This window comes from Triticum aestivum, chromosome 3D (genome assembly GCF_018294505.1).
Source record: "Triticum aestivum cultivar Chinese Spring chromosome 3D, IWGSC CS RefSeq v2.1, whole genome shotgun sequence".
NCBI classification, from domain to species: domain Eukaryota; kingdom Viridiplantae; phylum Streptophyta; class Magnoliopsida; order Poales; family Poaceae; genus Triticum; species Triticum aestivum.
In genome coordinates, this window is record NC_057802.1 from 28,456,960 (window position 1) to 28,480,083 (window position 23,124).

Sequence of the window (23,124 nt, forward strand, 5' to 3'; positions counted from 1 at the left end):
ACCGACACGACACCCCGACCCCCGACACCTCCTGAAAAGGTGTTCTTTGGCCTTCCAGAAGCCGACGGGGTCATATATTTGTGAATTATTAGTTAGGTCATATATTTTTCGATTTTGTTATAAAAACATCATATATAATTGTGTTGATCGGGTAGTTTTAAATGTGCAGTTGTTTCATCGCTGCGAGGTTTGGTGTTCGACGACCTCGCCGTGCGTTTGACGAGCTCTGCCCCTTCATTCGTGGGTGAGCACAATTGACATGTCCTCCTCCCCCATTAATTATTTGATCTATTCCGATGAAACTTGATAGCTAGCTATATATGTGTCTTGAATCATCAGTATGCGTAACCAATATGTGTCTCCCGTTCGAAAGCGTCATAGTTATAAATATGCATGCATTTGCATATTTGCATATTTATAACCTTGATTCTTTCGAATTGTCCAACGCTATCCATGGACAGCCCGAGTATGTTTAGATTGGGTTCGTTTTCCCATATGCTTTGCTCCGGATCCGACGCATAAATTTCGTCAGTGCCTCCCCTGTTGTTCTCCGGATACACATCCTCTCTGTTTATTGCAGAGACGTGTATCAGGAGAACAGCGGGGAGGTGCTGCCGAAATTTTGCGTAGGATCCGGAGCATAGCATGGGAAAATGAACCCAATCTAAACATACTCGGGTGGGATTAGGACCTATCATTACCTATTAGAGTGTAGGTTGCATAGACGTAATAAAATTGACAAAGTAGATCAACTGATGAATATATACATGGTGAATTATATATATATATATATATATATATATATATATATATATATTTGTTGTGTGTCTAGTAGCTCTGAAAGTCAAGATGAGTGATCGTGCGTGGATGTACACCGGTCACACTGGTCAGAACAAATGGAGCACTGAATGGTTCACAAAAACCAAGGGGTTTGTGTGAGCCGCATTTGCAAATGGCCAGAGGAAAACCTGGTGCCCCTGTTTAGGTGCGGCAATTGGGAAAAGAGGACAGAGGCTGAAATGGGCAAACACCTGCAGAAGAGTGGTTTTACGCCCGATTATACGATGTGGACATTTCATGGTGAGTCTGCCCAACGTGACCGAGCTGAGGTGGATCGTCGTCGCACCGACGAGCATGGTACCGGGATGGAAAACATGGTGCAAGACTTTGATGATGCTCGGGATTCGGACGAGGAGATGGAGGAATCTGCAAAGGCCTTCAATGAAATGTTGGAGTCTTCAAAACGTCCGCTCCATGAGCACACTGAGCTTTGTCAGTTGGATGCCATCTCACAAGTAATGGCTCTGAAGGCTCAGTTCAACTTGGGCAGAGAATGCTACGATGCAATGATGACAGTATTTGGACGCTTTCTACCCAAAGGCCATGTAATGCCTGCAAACCTGTACCAGTCGGACAAAATCCTCCGTGCACTGAAGATGCCCTATGATAAGATACATGCCTGTGAGAAAGGATGTGTCTTGTTTAGGCTTGACTATGCGGACTTGAACTATTGTCCCATTTGCAAGTCTTCCAGGTATGTTGTGGTAGACAAAGGTATGGGTGAGAAGACACAGACCAAAATCCCCGTTAGTGTTCTTCGGTATATGCCAATCGTACCAAGACTTCAACGTCTTTTCATGGTCGAAGAGACGGCCAGACAGATGACATGGCACAAAACGGGCAAAAGAACCGAACTAGATGCAGATGGGAATCTGATGATTGTACACACATCGGATGGTGTTGCGTGGAAAAAGTTTGATGAATTACATGCTGACAAAGCGGCAGATCCGAGGCATCCTCGAGTCGGCATCAGCACGGATGGGTTCAGTGTGTTTGGTATGACGGCAGCCCAATACAGTTGTTGGCCCGTATTTGTCTTTCCACTCAATCTCCCCCCGGACAGATTATGCAAAGAAAGAACATTTTCCTGACGTTGATAATTCCAGGGCCCAACTATCCGGGGAAAATATGAATGTGTACATGCAACCGCTTAAGGATGAATTGCAAGAAGCCTGGGATAATGGGTTCAAGACATACGACGCCTATAGCAAACGGAACTTCATAATGCGTGTCTGGTACATGTACTCGACGCATGACTTGCCGGCGTATGCGCTATTCGTTGGCTGGTGTGTGCATGGAAGGTTCCCGTGCCCCACATGCAAGGGAGCTCTTGAGTTTCGTTGGCTTCAGGCCGGTCGCAAGTTTTCTTGCTTCGACATGCATAGACAGTTCCTGAATCCTCGCCATAAGTTCAGGAAAGACAAGAAGAACTTCATCAGAGGTAGAGTTGTCAAAAACTCTGCACCACCTGCATTGACAGGCCAACAGACCCTGGATCAGTTAAACGCTCTCGAGCCAGATCCAGAGCGTCCAGGGTACTTCAAGGGGTATAATTCTAAGCACGCCTGGACTCACAAAACATGCTTATGGGATCTGCCTTACTTCAAAGACCTCCTTTGCCCACACAACATCGACGTGATGCACACTGAGAAGAATATTGCCGAGGCACTTTTTGGTACATTGTTCGGCATAGATGGGAAGTCAAAGGATAATACTAAGGCTAGAGTCGATCTGGAGGCGCTATGTGATAGGCCGTTACAAAACATGAAAGAACCGAAAGGAAAGCAGAACTGGACGAAGCCAAAGGCATGGTTCAATCTTGGAAGGCCAGCTATGAGGGAAATTATCTTGTGGGTGAAAACGCAGTTGATGTTCCCCGATGGGTATGCAGCGAATCTATAGAGGGGAGCCAGTCTTGATAAATTGAAGATATTTGGTCTCAAGAGTCATGATTGGCACATATGGATTGAGCGGGTAATGCCGGTGATGTTGCGTGGCTTCATCCCTGAGGATGAATGGCTAGTACTGGCAGAACTCAGCTATTTCTTCCATGTTCTTTGTGCGAAAGAACTATCGCCTGGCATGCTAGAAGAAATGGAAGAGTTGGCGCCGGAGTTGATCTGCAAGTTAGAGAAGATCTTTCCACCGGGCTTCTTTAATCCAATGCAACATTTGATTTTGCATCTCCCGACCGAGGCAAGATTGGGGGGGCCCGTGCAAAATCGTTGGTGCTACCCAACTGAGAGGATGCAGAAGACGCTTCGACAAAAATGTAAAAATAAACGTAGAATTGAAGCATCGATGGCTGAGGCATTCATCACTGAGGAGGCGGCAAACTTCATGACAGCACACTACGAAGCCAAAAATTGTCATTTGCATAATCCGAAGCCTCAGTACAATGCTGACGACCCTAAAAAGGGTGGATCCAACCTCAGCCTATTCAAAGGGAATCTCGCACCAGCCAGTGTTTCAAATCCAGTATCTTTGGATAACGAACAATGGCAGACCGTTTCGTTGTATATCTTCAACAACCTGATAGAAGTGCGGCCGTACATCGAGTAAGTTCTCGGTACATAGTTTCGCAACTTCTATTTCCTTTGAACTGCTCTTATTCCTGGATATTTCATACAGTCGATACGTCGCCTTATTCTCGTTGGAGCGGTGATCCAAAAGGATTCTGTCGAAGAGTATGAGCTTCTCGCAAAGCAAGGAGGCGGCTATCCCGGTTTCATCTCTTGGTTCAAACAAACGGTAATTTCTATTAGACTTGTAGGCTAATTTGTAGGCGGCTATCCCGGTTTCATTCGCTAATTTGTGCGTAATGCAACAATCCTTTCATATTAAACTTGTAGGCTAATTCAGAGTCTATGGACGCCGAATTGAGACAAGTCGCTAATGGTTTTGACTATAAGGTCCGTTCATTTGACAAATACGACATCAACGGGTATCGCTTTCGTACCTATGGCAAAGAGCTATCTATGGCCGACCGAAAGTCTACAAATTGTTGTGTATCTGCTATCGGCGAAGGAGGTACCGAGTATTATGGGAGAGTTGAAGCAATTTATGAACTTCTATTCTATGGTGAAAACCCACCGAATGTCGTAGTCTTCAAATGTTATTGGTTTCAGCCGAAGGAGACTAGAAGGACTCATGAACATATAGGGCTAGTTGAAATCAACCAAATCACCCATTTAGATGTTCCTGATGTCTATATTACGGCTCAACAGGCGACCCAAGTATTCTATCTACCGTGGGCCTGCCAAACTAATCCAAATCTGAAAGGTTGGGATGTCGTTTATAAAGTGCCGCCACGTGCTAGACTATCTCCCCCAAAGGAAGAGGATTATGAACCTCACATTAACCCAGACACATATGAAGGAGAATTCTTCCAAGAGACACGTCTTTCCAAAAAGCGTTTCAAGAACCGCTATACTTCACCCCAAAACATTGAAGTAGACAGCGACAGTGAATCCGACATCACCCCAGAGGAGGAACAAGAAGAGCCGGAACAAGAAGAGGTTACTGCTGTGGATGACCTGTCATTGCTTGACCGATTACGTCAAGGTGGCCTTCCACATGTTGATGCCACTGAACCCTATGAGCCCGTCATTGATTATAGTGATGATGATGATTATGCATTTATTGATGATACTGATCGAGATTATTAGTAGTGTCAGGTATTAAATTTTGTTATGTTGTACTTGATGATGATACACTTAAGTGATACACATATTATTATTCATGTCGGTCTTTTTTTTATGTTGTACTAATTTCGTTTACTGTTTGTCATGGCAGGTGTTGAAAGATGGCGGGCGATGGTCGGGAGCGCGCCAAGGCCCCTTCTTCGTCGGCGCGTGGTCTGAGGTCTTCCATTCCAGACGCACCTCTCCGCCGAGCGTTGCTGGACAGTATGGCCACACCGCCGGGCCCTTCTTCGTCGACCGCGGTGCCCAGCAGGGGACGAGGTAGGAAGAGAGGAGGTGGGGCACGTGGTCGCGGGAGAGGAGGTAGGGTGACTGCTACGGCGCCTTCCTCGCCGCCACCCTCAGCTGTTTCACCCGAGCACGTGACTGCTAGGGTGGACTCATCCGAGGAGGAGGCTACACGGACTCCGGTCCACGAGCCTCCGGTCCACGGGTCTTGGGCCCACGAGCCTCGGGTCGACTGGCCTTCGGCCCACGAGAGTTCGGCCCACGAGACCCCGGAGGAGCACACGTCCAGATGGGGTACCTGGCCGGATCAGCCCGAGGAGCCGAGTGGCCATGCTGATGATGGCGGGGAGCCGACTGATCTTGAGGAGGAGGGGGGCACCGTCTACCAGCGTGGTGCTACACGGCTCCCGTCCGTGCCGGCGACCCGCGAGCAGAGGTGGTTGATTTTCCCTGATGGGGAGAGGTACGTAAGTGCATTTAATATTTTGTACCTTCTGCATTCACGTTTCTTCAAATAACTAATGCGTTGGCCTTGTCATGCTGCAGGGGTTGAGACCACCATCATAGTGTCCGCCGGCCCAACTCCGTCCTTGGAGTTCTTTGCCGGCAAAACTTCCCGGGGTTTGTCACGTTGCCTGGTGAGGGTAGGCTTCCAGAGCTTGGATTGAGCTGGAGCACTACGTGGCTGCCCCGGCCCCGCCGGATGAGATTATCGACGGTGTCGTGTGCGACACGAGGGCAGACATGGTGATCAGAAAGTTCTGGGTAATTTCTCCTTTACACATTTAAAAATCTTCAACTAGCTAGTTATTAATTGTACTAATCAATATTGTCTCATTTGATTGCAGACATTCTACAGGTGTGAGGAGGGATACGAGGAGGACGCGGCACATGTTATCGAGAACGTCTGCAAGCGCCTACTCCAGAACTTACGGCACGAGGCTCGGGTGCAGGCTGTTCGAGACTACTGCGCCTTGCGTGGTATCAAGAAGACCAAGCCGGCGTGCCGCGATAAGTTCCTGAGTAAGGAGCAGTACATGAAGGTAATTCTTAAGGCCTTCTACTTAAGTTCCTTCATTTAGTAATTCTTAGCCGTAGCGCTCAAGTTTCTATTTGCTAACTTAGGCGCCTCCGAGATGGTGTGCGGATCGGATGGATTGTTGGGAGGTGTTGGTCGATGAGTGGTGCTCAAAAGAATGGCTAGCCCTCCACAACGAGGCCAAGGACAAACGTGCCCAAATGGAAGGTGTGCCACACCATCAAGGCAGCTCCAACTTATATCAGTTCGGGCACAACTGGGTATGTGGTTTGCTTCATGATTCATGCAATTCATTCATCATGCTAGCTTGAGCCCTTTAATTACTAATTTTCATTGTTTCTCTCTTCAGGCACGCTACAATAAGGCGGATAAGGTGCCAGAGGTGTACGACCTGTATGCCATGGCCCACACTGCCTCTTTCAAGAAAGTCAAGGCTTTCTCTCAGTCTGACCTCGAGGATGCAAACAACTTCACCAACACCTCCTCCCACAACAAGCTCGTGAGATATAGAGATGAGGGGAAGGCGAGGAAAGGGGAGGACTTTAACCCGAGCCAGGGTCCCATTGATCCAGAGCTGGTGATGATATCTGGTGGCGGGAGGTCCCATGGCTCCATAGCCATTGGAGATGGACTTATCCGTTGTCCTAGCACTCTCCCGGAGATCAAGGCGCGCCAGTCGAGCTCCGCTCCTGAGATAAGGCCTCGTGAATGGCCAGTGCAACTCGCCATCAAGGTTAGTGATACGTACTCAGTTATCTTTCTCCATTACATTGTGTGCGCTTCCATCAATGATTACAAATGGTCATGTGAGTGGTGTTGCAGGCTGCTATACAGACTGAGAGAGATAGAACGGATAAACTTCCGGCGGAGGCGGCGGAGAGGCAGCGGGACATGGAGGAGAGGACGAGAAAGATGATGGAGGAGGAGAGGGCACGGAATGACATGTAGGCAAGGGCCATGTACGAGCTCCTTGTGGTAAGTTTCTTCTGCAGATTACTTGCTAGTCTTAACATTTGAGTCTCATTACTAACTAGTATGACTCTGTTGTGAAAACCAAATGTGCAGTCTGTGTGCGAGAAGTCCGGTCAGCCCGCTCCGCCCATGCCAGTGATTGCTCCTGGGAGCACGGTGAGTTTAATTTGAATGGACATTACTTGCTAGTCTTAACATTTGAGTGTCATAATGCTAACGAGACATTGGAAATGATCTTTGGTGCAGCTTAACTCCAGAAACGCATTGCACGATCCTTCTCCAGGTAGCGGCACTAGCCACCCCGCTCCTACACCTCCCTGATCACGGTAAGTTTCTCTAGTGTTTTGCTTAACAAATGCATAAAGACCTAGACTTAGCTTTATTTCCTCCAATATGCTTACCATAATGACCTAGAGTTAGCTTCTTTTCCTCCAAAATGACCCATTTTACCTAGGTTAGCTTATAAATGATGCAGTTCATCCAAGTTAGCTCAAAATGACCCATTTTACCTAGATTAGCTCCTAAATGATCCATTTTACCTACGTTAGCTTTAAAATAGCCCATTTCACCTAGGTTAACTCCAAAATGACCCATCTTACCTAGGTTATCTCATAAACGATCCATTTCAACTAATTTAGCTCATAAACGATCCATTTCACCAAGTTAGCTAAAAAACGATCCATTTCACCTAAATTAGCTCTTATATGATCCATTTCACCTAAGTTAGCTCAAAAAGATCCATTTCAACTAAGTTAGCTCATAAATGATCCATTTCACCTAAGTTAGCTAAAAAACGATCCATTTCACCTTAGTTACCTCAAAAACGATCCATTTGACCTTAGTTAGCTCATAAACGACCCATTTCAACTAAGTTAGCTCATAAATGATCCATTTCACCTTAGCTAGCTCATAAACGACCCATTTCAACTAAGTTAGCTCATAAATGATCCATTTCACCTTAGCTAGCTCATAAACGACCCATTTCAACTTAGTTAGCTCATATATGATCCATTTCACGTAAGTTAGCTCATAAATGACATACTCTTCTTGTTCTAGTCTTCTTCTTGTTCTACTCTTCTTGTTCTAGTCACCTATATATTTCTAACTTTCTTATTTTGCCATTTTGCAGATTTCATTCACTTCATGGAAGCTACTCTTCTTGTTCTAGTCTTCTTGTTTATGTATGGATGGAACTTTGTTTATGTATGAAGGCTCTTTGTGATATGAATGGAACTTTGTTTATGTATGAAGGAACTTTGTTTATGGATGGAACTTTGTTTATGTATGAAGGAACTTTGTTTATGGATGGAATTTTGTGATATGAATGCCTGTGAAAATATATCTATATATGTCATATATATTTGTTGTGAAAATTGTTGGATTTAATAAAAAACAGAAAAAAGAGCCAATATGCAGGCTCTTTGCCGTCTGCCACCGACGGCAACGGGCTCTTTGCCGTCTGCCGCGGACGGCAAAGAAGCCACGTGGCAGCCAGCTGTGCTTCCTGGGAGCTGACCCATTTGGTCAGTTTGCCTATAGTGGCAGACGGCAAAGAGTAAAAGAGTTTGCCGTCAGCGGCGGACGGCAAAGGCCTGCCATGTAGTGACATGTAGATGACATCATACGGCGGACGGCAAAGACACTAGAAAGTTTGCCGTCCGCTGGCAGACGGCAAAGGCACTAGAAAGTTTGCCGTCCGCGGCGGACGGCAAAGGCCTGCCGTTAGCCACTTAACGGACTGAGAACACAATTATTGCCGTCCGCCCTCTTTGCCGTCCGCGGCAGACGGCAAAGGGCCTTTGCCGTCAGCCGCCAGGAAGCAGACGGCAAAGTAGCTGTTTACCGTAGCCTACTTTGCCGGAGCCTTTTGCCGTCCGCCGTTCATGCCTTTGCCGTCCGCCGTGGCAGACGGCAAAATAGCTGATTCCTGTAGTGAGGTGAGGCAAACGGGCTGGAGCTAGGAACGATGACCCCAGTTTGCAACATCTCCTGGACTTTTTTTCAATTTCACTCTTTAGCTCTGGTGAATACCGGTAGGGTCGAATGTTCACAGGTCTAGCCCCTTCCATCAACGGTATTCTATGATCACAACTGCGCCGAGGGGGAAGTCCAGTTGGTGGTTCGAAGACTGCAGTGTACTGATCTAATAGTTCCTGGAATTGTGCCGGAAGGGCTACGACATCCTCTTTGAAGTTCTCTGGCTGAACTAAATGGAGCTCCACCACTGTGCAACTAAAAGTTTCTGGAGGACAGCCTTGTAAGAACACCGGACGGCCGTGATGATCAAAGGCTAGCCACTTCTCTAACCAATTAACTTGCATAGTACCCAAGGAGGACAGCCAATCCATTCCCACAATTCCATCATGATGTTGTAGAGGTAACACCTTAAAGTCACACTTGAACTCATGACCAGCAGCAGACCAGGCACAAGCAGGAATGATGTGAGTACAAGGAAGTGTACCTCCACCAGCAATCCTGACAGTTTGTTGTGAAGGCAGTAATTGCTAGCCTGTAATGTGAGCAGCCAACCGAGCACTGATGAAAGAATGAGAACTACCTGAATCCACCAGAAGCACCACTGCATGACCACCCAATTGGCACTCTAATCTGATAGCATTAGTACCCCCTTGAACTTGTTGTGCTTCAGCTGACAGTACCATTAAATCCATATCACTATCATCCGAATCCATGCTATCCAAGGCACAGAATTCCAACATTTCTTGCACTACATGCAGCTGAACTGTCGTGTTACACTTATGATCTCTTCCCCAGCGTTCCCCACAGATGAAACATAACCCTTTAGCTCGACGATAAGTTTTGAGAGTTGCAAGCTTATCGTCAACAACATGACCCTTAGTCTTGTCCAGCAGCTTAGGTTCCTCCATGGGCTTGGCAACCTGCAGTTTATCAGCACGATAATATGCAGATGATGAATTAGAACGACGCTTCTCTGTACTCCAGTCCCCTTCTATTTCACCCATCTCTTCATGAACAACAGCAATAGAATAAGCAATGTCGAGATCAGCAGGTCGCTGCACCGCTACTGTCATACGCACACTTGGCTTCAAACCATCCATGAAACGGGTTGTATAGTGCAGCATATCTGGCTCTGGTTCATAAGCAGTCAACTGGTCCATAAGTTCAGAAAACTGACTAACATAATCTTCCACTGATCCGGTCTGACGAAGGCGATACAGTTTACGGACCAAGGAATGATGTTGGTTCCGTCCAAAACGGCTAAGCACAGCTGCACAGAACTCTTCCCACGAAGATCGCACAAATTTATGCTGAACAGATGAGAGCCAGCGAGCTGTTGCTCCTTCAAACTGCATAGACGCGACAGCAATCCATAGATCAGGGTCTGTATCGAACATCTCAAAGTAATCCACACACCTGGTTTGCCACAATTTTGGGTTCTCGCCATCAAATCGAGGAAAATCAACAGAGGGAGGCTTGCCATGCCCTGATGACGAGTATGAGCTGCTCCTCTTCTCGCGGTGCAGTAAACTGGAGAAGGACGAGCTGGGACGAGATACCTCAGCGACTACCCGGGCCGGAGGAGGGACGTATGGCGCGGCCGTACCGAATCCTGCTCCCCGCGTCGTCGACGTCGAACGCTGCCCCACTAGCGCTGGATCCGTCGCGCCCTTGGGCGACCGATCGAAAACTTCCTGGTCGCCGCCCCGCGAGGTAAATCCTTTGGAATTGCGGAGCTCGTGGATTTGCTTGAGCAATTCCGCCTCGGCGCCGTCTGTGTACGCCTGCATGTCATTGACGATGGTGCTCACTACCGCGTCCACCGCCTTGTCGACCGCCGCGCCCACCGAACGCGCCACCGCCGCCTCGACCGCGCTGCCCATCGCCGCCACAATCAGCGCGTCGAGCTCCTTCTGGTGTCGAGCATGGGCGGCCTCGCTCGCCTGGGACACCGTCTCGTAGATGGCCTTGCCCTCCGGAGTGAGATTCTCCATGAGCTCGTGCCGTCGGCGCGCCGCCGCCGCCACCAGACGCGTTTCGTGGACGGGCTCCAGCTCGAGATTGGAAGGGTGGTGGGGAATTTTTGGCTCTGAGTACCAATTGTTAGGTTCAGACTAGGGAATCTGGGAAGGAAGCCATGGCGAGATTCGAATTGCAGGAAACGTGTCTCTGTATTACAACGAGCTAACTCAACTGAAGGATTTACAAGCCGACGGCCTCTGCCGTTTACCAATTCGCCACCCAACACAATGACAGGATAGACTAATATAGGATTACACCCAGTTGCCGTCCGCGTAGCGAGTGGAAGGATGATGGGCTCTCTTGCTGGGCCGGCCCTCCTTGGTGATGAAGCGTACACCGGTCTCGTCGGTAGTGGTACTAGGCCCAGTGTTAACAGGAACCGCCGGAGTGTTTTTTTTTTTGAGACAACGCTGCAGTGTATCTGTATGGGGACAGCGAATTCGCAACGTGGACTGTCAAATCCAAGCTATCCGGCCCATTCTATAGTCCCGGGCCCAACTCTACGTCTCTTTCTCACGAACAAAAACGCGCATCTATATCTATATCTATACTATCTATATCTATACTACTATTAAAAGAGCAAACATAACCCCCTCTAAAGCCACACAGCGAAGTGTTCACAGAAGTACCGGAGACGTTAGATCAATCAAACTAAATTACATCCAACAATCAATATTACATCCAAGGTCTGCCACACAAACTAATCGCTCCAGATTAAATGTTCTGCCAGGCAGACCACCCCACGCACGTCCTGCCCCTCCGCACATCACGCCGCTAAATGAACCCAACAAATTATCCACTGCCCCAATGGCGCCCCTGCCTTTCTTCCCCACCGCTATGCTCCCCTCTCCCCACGGACGCCTCCCAGCCTCTGCCGCCGCCCCGCGCGACGGACGCCATCCCTCCCCTATTTCCCTCTTCACCTCCACGGCCACGCCGCGTCGCCGCCCGAGCCCCACTGCGGTCGCTATGATCCGCCGCGCCGCCCCACACCCGAAGCTGCAGTCGAGATGCATCTGAGCGAGAACGAGGGGATCGAGGGCGTGCGGTTCGCGGTGACTGGCGGGCAGGGCTTCGTCGGCGCCGCGCTATGCCTAGAGTTGATCCGCCGCGGCGCCCTGGAGGTCTGCTCTCTCGACGGCTCGACCTGCGCGATTCCTCCTCTTGGTCCCAGTAGCTCCTCGATGCCAGTGTCCGCTTCTTCCAAGGTTCTCTCCCTCACTCTCTTTTGCTTAAATTACTGTGGTTTTTTTCTTCTGTCGCCATGAGTGGGCGTGAGACTGCGTCGCAGGGAAGAAGGTAATTTGTTTTTCTGTCCAATGCATTGAAGCTATAATGTACGTGCTTAGTAAATTGTTTAGGGCGGTGTGAGACTTATAATGCCTGCCAAGTGCCAACTTAGTGAATTGATAAACCAGGAATTTTGTGTTTTTTACTTCACTTGATTTTGCACAATTCAGTTATGTGTCCACTGAATGGATTTGACATGACATTTCCTGCAGGCAATGAGGGAAGTAGATGGGCATGGCTGATCTGTTCGTCATGCAGTTATGTGCTATCTTATTCCTTGATACTGAGTGTGAGCCCATGCATGTGCAAGCTATATGTACCCTTAAGCTATTAGTGTTCTCTAACTTATTTCCTACTATTCCTGTATGGTACCACTTTTTCCCTAGCAAGGATATGTGAGCCTATTAACCTTATGTTGTCTGTCAATGTCAGATTTAGAACCCAGCAAAGAAATATGGCAGAAATTTGCATATTAACCTTTCTTGTGCAGGTTTGAGATATAAATGTCACACAGATGATTCTTTGCCATGAGTGTGTAAACTTAATGAGGCAACATGGTCTTCGGCACAAGAAATACCCATGGACGTGAGTGCGGGCTGCCGCTCCGGCCTCCACTCCTCTGCTTGACCACCGCTGCCACCACGTTGAGGCCCTCGCCACCAAGCGGCATGCTTTCCCGTGAGCTAGCTTCTTCAACACATGTTTCTCTGAATTTCTACAAGCTAAATTAGTACATGCTTCTCTGAACGTTAGCCTGTATTGGATTCTTGTATGTTATGATTTGCCCAATCTGCTCTTCCTACACCCATGGATAGGGACAAAGGGCAGGTACACAAATAGCTAAGAACACAAGGAGACGTGCAGGTCTGCGTTTCTGAGTTATATCTCTTTTAGCACCAGCGATTAAATGGTGTGTAGCTGGTCAGGCGTGCTTGCCTAAAATGTACTTTAGTAGTTGCTAGATCCATGCTAGCTTCTATGTTGTTCTTGCAGCCTCAGCTAGCTAATTTTATTTAAAGCAAATGTTGTTCTATCCTTCCAATTACTGTTATTCAGTTCTTCTTTTCTTTTTTCTGTTGTCGTTCACAGTACAAATGTTATGAGAATTTCATGAATTTTGTCATATCTTTCTCCCAGTTACCTTAATTTTGTAAATTGTGGTCTAATTCAATTTTGAGTTTGTTTTCAGAAAAGCCTACTTTAAAGCTGTGTAAATCCATTATTTCCTTTGAGTTTGCCATGGAGGTGAGTTGGGAACCTTTTTTATACTTGGTGGATGCACTGATGTAGTGACGGAGACTTGCCTGAATGTTGTTTTCCTCAGCGCGAAGTGCTTACAATTCTCAAAGGCGTCAACAAGTCCAGGAGGAGATTGACAAGGTGCAGGCAAGATCTCAAGTTCATTGCTGTCTTTTTCTGTTTGAACATTTTCTTATTTGGAGTTGCAGCCGATTTATGGTGTGTCAACCGACTTGGCTTAGGATGTATTGTAGTTGGTTTGGTTGCATCAACCAACAAGTTTTATTATGTATTGCAGTTGGTTTGGTACCATCAGCCGATTGGCCAGTTGGAAAACCAGCGGGGAAAACATGTACTGTGAGCTCCCCTCGCATTCAGAGTTTAGAGCTTGATGAACAATGTTGTGTGAGCTTGTTGATGATCTGCTATTTTTCACAAAATTGGGACATGTCGGATGGTCGATGTGAGGTTCTCTAAGTAAAAAAAAAATCCTCATTTGTCCATTCTAATAGTCTGATGGAATTTTGTTGATAAGAACCTACAGTTTCTTGGGTAAGTTTGGGTTAGGAGTTCCGTATATATGCGCCAAGAAAGTATATAGGGAAATCATGACATGTTTTTTTTGCAGTGCCAACACTGAAATGTAAAGTGTGTCATGCATGACTTTTATATGTGTTTTAGGAATTGGAGGATAGCTCTATAAACAAAATTCCTTATTCTGCACTTCTCTGCTTTGCTTGGCAGGAATTCTTGTTGTAAAGAGCGAAGGCATGGTTTGGTTTGCATGACATTATCTTCAATTGGCTGGAGATATATAAATGTTGATACTTGATTTTCTCACCTGGCATTTTATCACTTCTGTGAAAGACACTCCATTTTCTCATAGTAATAGTTCGTTATTATTGTTGATACATAAATGGATCTTTATTGAATGGTACTTGTATGTGTGTATGGAGAATGGTGATTAACCTTTTAAATAATCTATTATCCAACAAGGTGATTCTAATTTCTGATTAGATTATACTATAACAATATGATTAGCAAAATTTCAAACGGTTGTATATTTGACACATAGTGCAATGGGCCGAAGCCCGCCTGTATATTTTGTTCAAATACTGAAATTCATTTACAGGGGATTATAATCATTTGGGCGCTATGCATTGAGAAAGTGTGCATTTAGATAAGAGACTATATAATTAACGCAAAGATGTGCGATGTTTTTTTCAACAAGAATGTTGATCATGAAGAATGATAATCAAATTATTTGTATGAGTCAAGAAATGCACTTTGTATGAATTTTCAAAAAATTCCAGAAATTTATGTATATTTCGTAAGAGTTTTTCATGTTTGATACGTGCGTTGCACGTGCACGCTTACTAGTGTGTAAAAAACCGAACAGAAACGAAGCAATTCTCGACAAACAGAAAACGAAGAAAAACGAAGCTGAAAAAAAACACCCCAGTCTCCATAATAGTTAAAAAATTCGAACTAGTGAGGCCGTCGGTTCAAAATTTTACCGGTCAGACCGCCGGTTCACCGGTTCGATGTCTAGTTTTTTATATATACCATAAATAATACATTCCGTGTACTAGTGCCATACTAAATAGATGTTAAATACAATCATTTAAATAAAATTGAAAAGAAAATTGGCCAGCCAAGATGGTTTTGGGTCAAAGGTTTGAATTCCTTTTGACGCAGGTTATTTTCTATTTTTTGTGTGGCACTGGTTCAACCGCCGGTTTTATGCCTTGGGTTCATGCAAAAACTAACCTGTTTACATGGTTTTTCCGGTCCAATTGCAGGTCGGTCTTTTTAGCTTTAAAACCTGATAGGGACGCTGGTTCTGGTTTTTTTTCGGTCCGACCGCCGGTCTGGTCCGGTTTTTTAAACTATGGTCTCGATACCCAAATCAACACGAGTGACCCGCCACCGGGGCGACAGCTTGCCGACGGCGCTGGATTCCACGTTCTCCTCCGCCTCCCGCCCCAGCCATCATCGTTCCTCCGAGCCTCAGCCATCTGCAAGCACGGTCAATGACTCGTCACTGACCCTAAATTCCTCATCTGCTTCCGCGCCCGGCACCAGAAGCCACCCCTCCTTGGCGTCTTCGAGCGCAGCGCCAGCTAGTATATTATGTATCCAATACTTTCATCTGTTTTAATCTTGCCATTAATTTTACCTTCGTAATAATATAACTTTTCTTGAATCCAATAATGCTTTTGTTACTTGATGATGATCCTCTGCAAGTGACCAGTGCATCTGTAGCACAATAGAAATAATACCAGTCTCCATTCTCCAAACTGAATACCCAATAGCACTTTCGTTGTGGTGAGGGATGAGTTTACATGAGAAAAATTCTTTTGACAGCTAAATATTTCATTATGAGGTATCTATATATGCTGTTTATTCTTTGCATTTTACAGCATACTCCTATATGATTTTGTTTACTATTGCTAGTATCTATAAAAATTTATTATTATTTTCAAGTTATATTGCCTTCTCTTATCTTATCTATAAAAGGTTAGTTACAAAACATCTATGAGGAGTGATTTATTTTTCTCAAGTCAACACATATATGATATATGTGTAATTGACTCATTGTTCATTTCTCTTGTCCATTTGTCTTCTCCTCGGAACTGTTGTTAATTGCCTGACTTCTTATGCTTTATAGGCACAACCATTAAGTGTGGATCTAATGGAGCTAAAATGTTGCATGACTCATAGGATGATTAACTCGTTTATGTGCGAATGTGCTGAAATGGTTCAAAAGGTAAGAAGATATTCTCCATATAGCTTGTGAAATTGACTGTTTGAATTTTTTATATATGGAAAATATCTGGCTGCCAGCCTGGATAGTATGCACTCACAAACTGCTGCCCATTTAGCTATAGGGATTTACACATGAGAATAACATAGACAACAATTAAAATGGCGGTGATGCAAAGATAAACTGACTCCCTTTTTCAGTTCGTAAATGATATCCAGATGTTGAATATAACGTTGGTGTTGAAATCATGTGTGTGTGTGCGCGCACGAGTTTGGACATGCCTACAGTTTTCTCTTTGTTTAGCTGTTTCGTTATCTAAAAGCTCAACTAAAAAAAGATGTATAAGCTTAAAGCAATAGAAACCAGCTTCTACTTAACTTCCCACAGGAGTGTCGGTGCGGACAGGGGCGGAGCTGCATGGAGCTACCCTGTTGCACCGGCAACACGGTCAAGTTGGTTTCTACTGATAGTTTAGCACTTGGATCAAGCGTGTGCATGAGTGCATCAGGCTAAACTAGCAATGGTGCAACAGGGTAGATGCAGATGCAGCTCCGCCCCTGGGTGCGGAGAAGCATTAAAAATCTCAATAGTCCATCTTGTTATTAGTTCATTATTACAAACATCAGGTACAACTGAATTTTTCTATTCGCAATATATTGGACTGCAAGACTGGAACACATACATTGGTTTAGCTATTTCAGAATGAATAGGTTGGAAGCATTATGTTAGTAGTCCAGGTTTTAGGAAACCTCACTCACGAACAAGTGCAGCCTATCAGCTCTACTACTAAAAGTAATATATTGCAGGACGCTGAAGAAAAACTAACATGGACATGTACCGTTGAAGCACATAACGATTTAATAGGTTCCATGTTTCTTCTTCAGTCCGGCATGCACCCCATCAGGTTCTTTCCGTCAGTCAGTTCAGATGGCTGCAGCTCCTCCAATTAGGCTGCTGCTTCAAAAGGGAAACTCTGGGTGGGATGAAAAATCGTCTTTGTTGCAATCAAACTTTGCATCATTTATATAGATTGTCTGAAACCAAACCAAGCAGATAAACCCATGGTATAAGCAGATTGAAGTGGTGTTTGTTGGGGTGGAGAGTTGTCGCATGAAGTAGAACATTGGATAGGTAGATATATAGTACGATAATCTAGTATGTACCAGTAGGTACAGGGACGGGTGTTCAGACGTAGCCTTGGCTTCCTTCCAACAACGACGATTGTGTAGGGTAGGGACGGCGCACTTCGAATATCTATGAGAGAATTCCTTATTTGGCCCTATTTGAAAATGGGCTTCCTTATTTGGCCATAAAAAATATTTTCCCCTATTTGACCCTCTATCATTTTATTTTTTCTATGGCATTTCGATCAAACGCGTAAAGTGGCACGTGAATAGACTGTTTTACCCTTTGGTTCAAAAAAGCCAAAAACTGTTTGACCCTCTACCTAAATTATATATAAGGAAACGCCAAACCTCTTCCCTGTTTTCTCTTCTAGATCTCGCCAAACCTCTTCCCCGTTTCCTCTTCTAGATCTCACCAAACCTCTTCTTCGTTTTCTCTTCCAGATCTTGCCGGCGTCTCCATTCCCAAATCGAAATCCCCACGGCGACGACTCGACGGCGAAGCCTGTTTCCCTACTGTACAAAGACGATCTCCTTCAGGGGAGCATGGTACGTCTTCGTCCCTTCCGGATGAAGATGATCTCCTCTAGGAGATCCTCATCGGTGGCGCCTGAGTTTCACGAAGAAGATCTCGCCCACCCCGCGCCGCAGTCCTCCCTCCCGCGTGCTTCATCGATGGCGCTGGCCTCCCCGCTTGAAGATGACGATCTCCTCCGGGAGATCCTCCTCCGCCTCGTGCCGCAACCATCCTCCTTCCCACGTGCCTCTGCCGTCTGCAAGCGATGGAGAGGCCTCCTCACCGACCCCAGGTTCCTCCGCCGCTACTATGCCCACCACCGCAAGCCTCCCCTCCTCGGTGTCTTTGAGACTCGCAGCAGGAGGAACCCCTTCATTTCAACTTTGGACTCTCCCGACCGCATCCCCCCCCCCCCCGAGCGCTTCGACCTACAACGTCACGACAGCTTCCCCAAAAGTGTTCTTGATTGCCGCCATGGCCACGTCCTAGTCAAATATTGGATGCGGGAAGACCTCGTTGTGTGTGATCCCATCACCGGTGAGAATCACCACATGTCTATTCCATCGAAATTCAAGGGGGTATTCATTAGCGGGGCGGTGCTTTGCGCTGCCGGTGACCAGGGCCATGTGCACGGTGGCTGCCACTCCAGTCCTATAAAAGTGGTCTTGGTGTCCACGACAAAAGATACTAGAGCCCTAGCCTGTGTTTACTCCTCGGAGACTGGCGTATGGGACAATCTGATCTCAACATCAACTCCATGTCAGCTTTTTGTTGGTCATTTTTCTGGGACCCTCATTGGCAAGGCCCTTTATTGGCCGCTTTTTACTCCTGAGAAGGGCATACTGGAGTTTAATTTGGAAGAGCTGAGCCTAGCTGTGATTGAGGGTCCTCCTTTGACAAACAATTTCGACATGGGCAATATTTGGATCATTCAGGCTGGGGATGGTGTTCTTGGCTTAGCCGTATTGTCTTACCCTTTCTTCCAAATTTGGCAAAGGGAGGTCAATTTTCATGGTGTTGCCGCATGGGTACTGCAAAAGACCATTGAAATACATAGCATTCTTGGTCTGCCTCCCCAGATTGGAAGAGGGGCAAGAGCGAAGAAAACTATAGTGGGATATTTTGAGGATGCTGATGTAGTTTTTATACTTGTGGGTGATAGTCTGTATATGGTTCAACTTAAATCGATGCAATGCAAGAGACTTTGTGAAACCAATATTTCGGTTTGCTACTATCCTCTCACGAGCTTCTATGTACTAGGTGATTCTTCTTCCATGGGCATTATATTGTAGGAGTAACTTAATCCAGTTATTTTCCGTACATGGTTAGTTGATGAACATGTTCTGTAAGTGATGAGTCCGTAGCACACAAGAAATAATTGCATTTCTTGTGTCTCTAATTAGGCTAATTTATTTCAGATTGAATACCCAAGATCACTTTTTTCGCTAGAGTTTATAAGCCATATTTTTTTTGTCTCCTTGCCATAGCAAGGAATGAGTTTACATGAGCAAAATTCTAGACAATATATCTTATGAGTCATGAGGTAGCTACTTATACTGTTGTCAGGAATATCTTTTGCACTTTACAACAGATGTGATGTAGTTTACTATTTATAGTATCTTGCTAAGCTACATAACCTTCTCTTGCCTGTAAAGTCCGTTAAAAAGTCTATGGAAAGTGATCTATTTTGCTCAAGTTAGCTCATATATGTAACTGACTCAGTGTTCCCTTTTCTTATCCATTTGTCTTCTCATTGGAATTGTTGTTAATTGTTTGAATTCTTATTATGCTAGGCACATCCATTGGATCTAATGGAGAAAATGATGCGTGAAGATAGAAGATAATTGTTTTCTTTGATGTGCTAATGTGCTGAAGTAATTCAACAGGTAAGAAGGTCTTCTGAATATAGCTTCTGAGATTTGGATTGTTTGATCTTTTTCTATGAAAACATTCGTTTGCACACGTGCGTAGCATGCACTCACAAATTATGATCCATTTGCATGGGCTTGCGTAATTTATATCTACGTGGTGAATACAGTGTTTGTGTGCCTATCTGGGCATGCATAGAGTTCTCCGTTTGTTTAGTTTTTTCATAATCTAAAACCTGAAATCAATGGATTGCCCCCTTCTTTTTGGGCTGGGACTTAGGCAGTGTGGAGAAGCCTTAGGAAACTTAATGGTCAATTTAGTTATTGGTTTATTGCAAACATCAAGCATTCAACTCCTCCACCCCAAAAAAATGATAGTGTCAAGTTTTTCTATCATTAGTATTCCTAGGAGATTTATCCAGGACTATGATATATGTTATAGTTATGTTCTTTATATTGTTGGACTAATAATGAGTTTGTTCCTCCAGATGAAGGAATGACCGATGCAGTTCTCACCGGGTTTGTTCCATTGCATCAATGTGGCCTGCACTATTTATATGTTATCTGAAAAGAAAAAACTTGTCATGCTAGTCTAGCCCAATTTCTACTGTAGCAAGATGGTGCTTCTGAATACCTAATCCAGGGAATTTCAGCTTACCCTAGTGTTATTTGAAATCAAATTTCTTTCTTTATATGCTAGTGCTTGGAAGCTCCTCTCTTCGACAATGTGTGGTTCAGGCCCAAGGATCACCAAAACTTATATGTTTGTCAGTTTGTGTATTCTTCTCGGTTCTTGTGCTTGGATGCCATTACAGTCGATGTATTTTGTACCGATGGGAATTTCAGCCATAAATATATATGACCTACACTTATATTGTTGTGTATTCTTTTCAGCTGTGGTTTGAAAAGCATGTCATTGCTGTCGATCTTAACTAGCCATGATCCACTTAACCTCCTTTTATTTTTGAGATTAATAGCAGGAAATTACTGTGCACAAGTTTAAGCCTGCCTGCTTGAAAGAAAATGGTTCTTGGTCTGAATTAACTGAATGCCAGGAAATTCTAGTACTTCGTTATCCTGAGTGAGGAAGCTACTGTCGAGTACTTCATTATGGTTAGTTCATATGAGCCAGAGGATTCGTCATTCTCGCAACAGCTGTTTACTACTGAAGACTCAACACTAGACGACAGCGAGCCTACAGTCATAGCGAAATCCACAGGAGCTAGATAACATGAGGGTTGGCATTCTTAGATGTAATTATCCCTGAAAGAGTGAGGTTGCACGCGAGCTATTACCCTGAAACGGTGTGAGTTCCTCTACGAGCAGGTATCACAGCTATCGTCACCATCGTCGCCATCTCATACAAAATCATGGGAACAAGTTCATATATACCAGTACAAAAGTTTTAAGCAGTTAAAGATCAGCAGCAGCTGAAGCATAAAACTATAGACCAAGTACTCCGCGCCCCTTAGACCATGCTTTCTTTCTGTTTCCATTACAAGCACCCATAGTACACCCACTATATATATATATTCATGCTAACAATGTTTGCACAGAACTTTCGCAAAAAAAAAATGTTTGCACAGAACTTCAAATACAACTCCAGATTTTGCAAGCTATTAGTCACCTAATAATATTTTCAAATAATACATGCCTTCCAGAAATATGATTACTCCATCATCTAACTGCTACTATTACATAGATATAGATATAGCAATTGGACTACTCCATCATCTAACTGCTACTATTACATGATTCTGCAATCGAAACACACATAGTAGATTAATTTCATTCTCGGTACAGCCACGACCATTGCTCCAGCTTTCCAGGAGCTAGGTGCATCACCTCATGCATTACATCACACACACCTTATTTTCACTCATCCTCCTCGGAGATTTCAGGCACCTCAGATGACAACTGGTAAGTATCATCAATATGGATGTGCCCTTCATCACAGAAGAACGGTCTGGAAGGCATTTGCAAGCTATCCTTCCAGCATCTCTATGACCTCGCTCATTGTCGGACTGTCACAAGAGTTCATCAAATAGCTAAGCCTTGTATGTTTCTTACTTTAACCCTAAATCCAAGTCTGATTAAACCAAAGCTTGGGTTAAAATATAATAGACAAAACTATCCATGTAAATGATCCTTCCCTCATGTATGTACCTAAATAAAAATTATATTGTTTGTAAGGATCAAAATATAGTTTATATTTTTCTACTTTTTGGAAAGGAAGGACGAAGCCTCCCGAATCCTGCATGCCAGATGCAGGCAACCATAATTTTATTAAAGTTTGTATGAGACACTGGTACTAAACTAATCAATAAACAAAATACAGTAGGTAAACAACAATGGCCTCAACCACCTCAATTAAGTCTCGCTTACCAAATTAGTGGATTATTTAAAAATTACGAAGAGACCGACACAAATAACTAACTTTCTCAAATCAACCCCTAATGGATAAGGTCACTACGGTACGACAAAGCTACCAACTCCTCCAAAATTGCCTCCATTCGAGCCTCTAAGCCACATCTGAATCTATTTGTTGATGGTGTAGAGAAAAGCAAATTAATCCGGCGCTGGAGGAAAAGCACGCTTGACTTAAAAAGGTAAAGTTTTCATGGAGAATTTAAGTGCCAACACGTCTAGGAGAAGTTTTGATAGGTGCACTTTTCTAGCTTGTCTCGTCTGTTTTTGTTTTCTAAACGGGCTCGATCACTCATCTAGGGAATTTGAGACAACAACCGATGACCACTCCACTCAGATGGTTTCCATGGAGGGTTTCTGGCCTGTCTAATATAGCCATTTATGTACTAGTGTAGCCTTCATCTATCTTGTCCTCCTAGGATGGTAGGCAATGGAGTATCCGAAGACGGTGGTCGAACCGTAGGGAGGTGGAAGTAGCATTGCCGATTGTCGTAATGCATAATGGTACACCATAATAAGGCCCTAACACCAACACATCTTACCAGTTTAATACCATATAATCAGTACAATAGATTAGTTTTAATCTTGGGTACACTAAGAGTCTACAACCAATGATGATGTGCTCATTAAATGAAACATGCATGGTTGAGACCATGTGCAATCATATCAAACTGGACGAGCCTACGATGCAAAAAAGATATAGCTCTAACTTAAAATGCGAGTAATAAATCAATAAAATTAGAATACAAGTGAATGCCACATGTGCTAGAAGTGAAGAAGCGTGAAGGCACACAAGTCGATAAATACAGTGAAATACCTTCACTCCAGCAATTCCCAACATATGAGCATAGACCCCCTCCAAGACATGTTGCTCCTCTGATGCTGATGAGTAGAGATCGTGCATATGTTTAGATAGTACATCTTGTGTTGTACATGGATGGATTTTGTAGGCTTGGAAGGCATTGGAAATTATTTTACCACTGCATGGTTCATCATTTCAAGCATTTTGATCCTTTACGTCTCCTCTATGAGAGTAAATTGGGCATCATATCCATAATTGCGACCCTGCGGTATCAATCATGTATCAAACTAAGTCCAAGATACTCAAGG

At 44.7% G+C, this 23,124-nt stretch overlaps 1 protein-coding gene across 13 annotated transcripts; it reads left to right on the forward strand.

Moving 5' to 3' along the window:
• The first annotated feature begins 11,540 nt into the window (after positions 1-11,540).
• Positions 11,541-20,428, forward strand: LOC123077087 (uncharacterized). 13 transcript variants are annotated; one of them, XR_006436402.1, is made up of 5 exons: positions 11,541-13,452; positions 13,610-13,668; positions 14,056-16,081; positions 19,513-19,605; positions 20,076-20,428. XR_006436402.1 is itself a non-coding variant. In XM_044499303.1 (5 exons), coding segments are annotated over exons 1-5 (297 nt in total). In that variant the 5' UTR covers positions 11,541-12,626; the 3' UTR covers positions 14,058-14,327. The 13 variants fall into 13 exon arrangements, 4 of the variants coding, with proteins under 4 accessions (XP_044355238.1, XP_044355235.1, XP_044355236.1 ...); XR_006436401.1 differs by having other exon boundaries at positions 13,610-13,663; XR_006436404.1 differs by having other exon boundaries at positions 11,541-13,317; positions 13,397-13,452; positions 13,610-16,081.
• Positions 20,429-23,124: the final 2,696 nt, after the last annotated feature.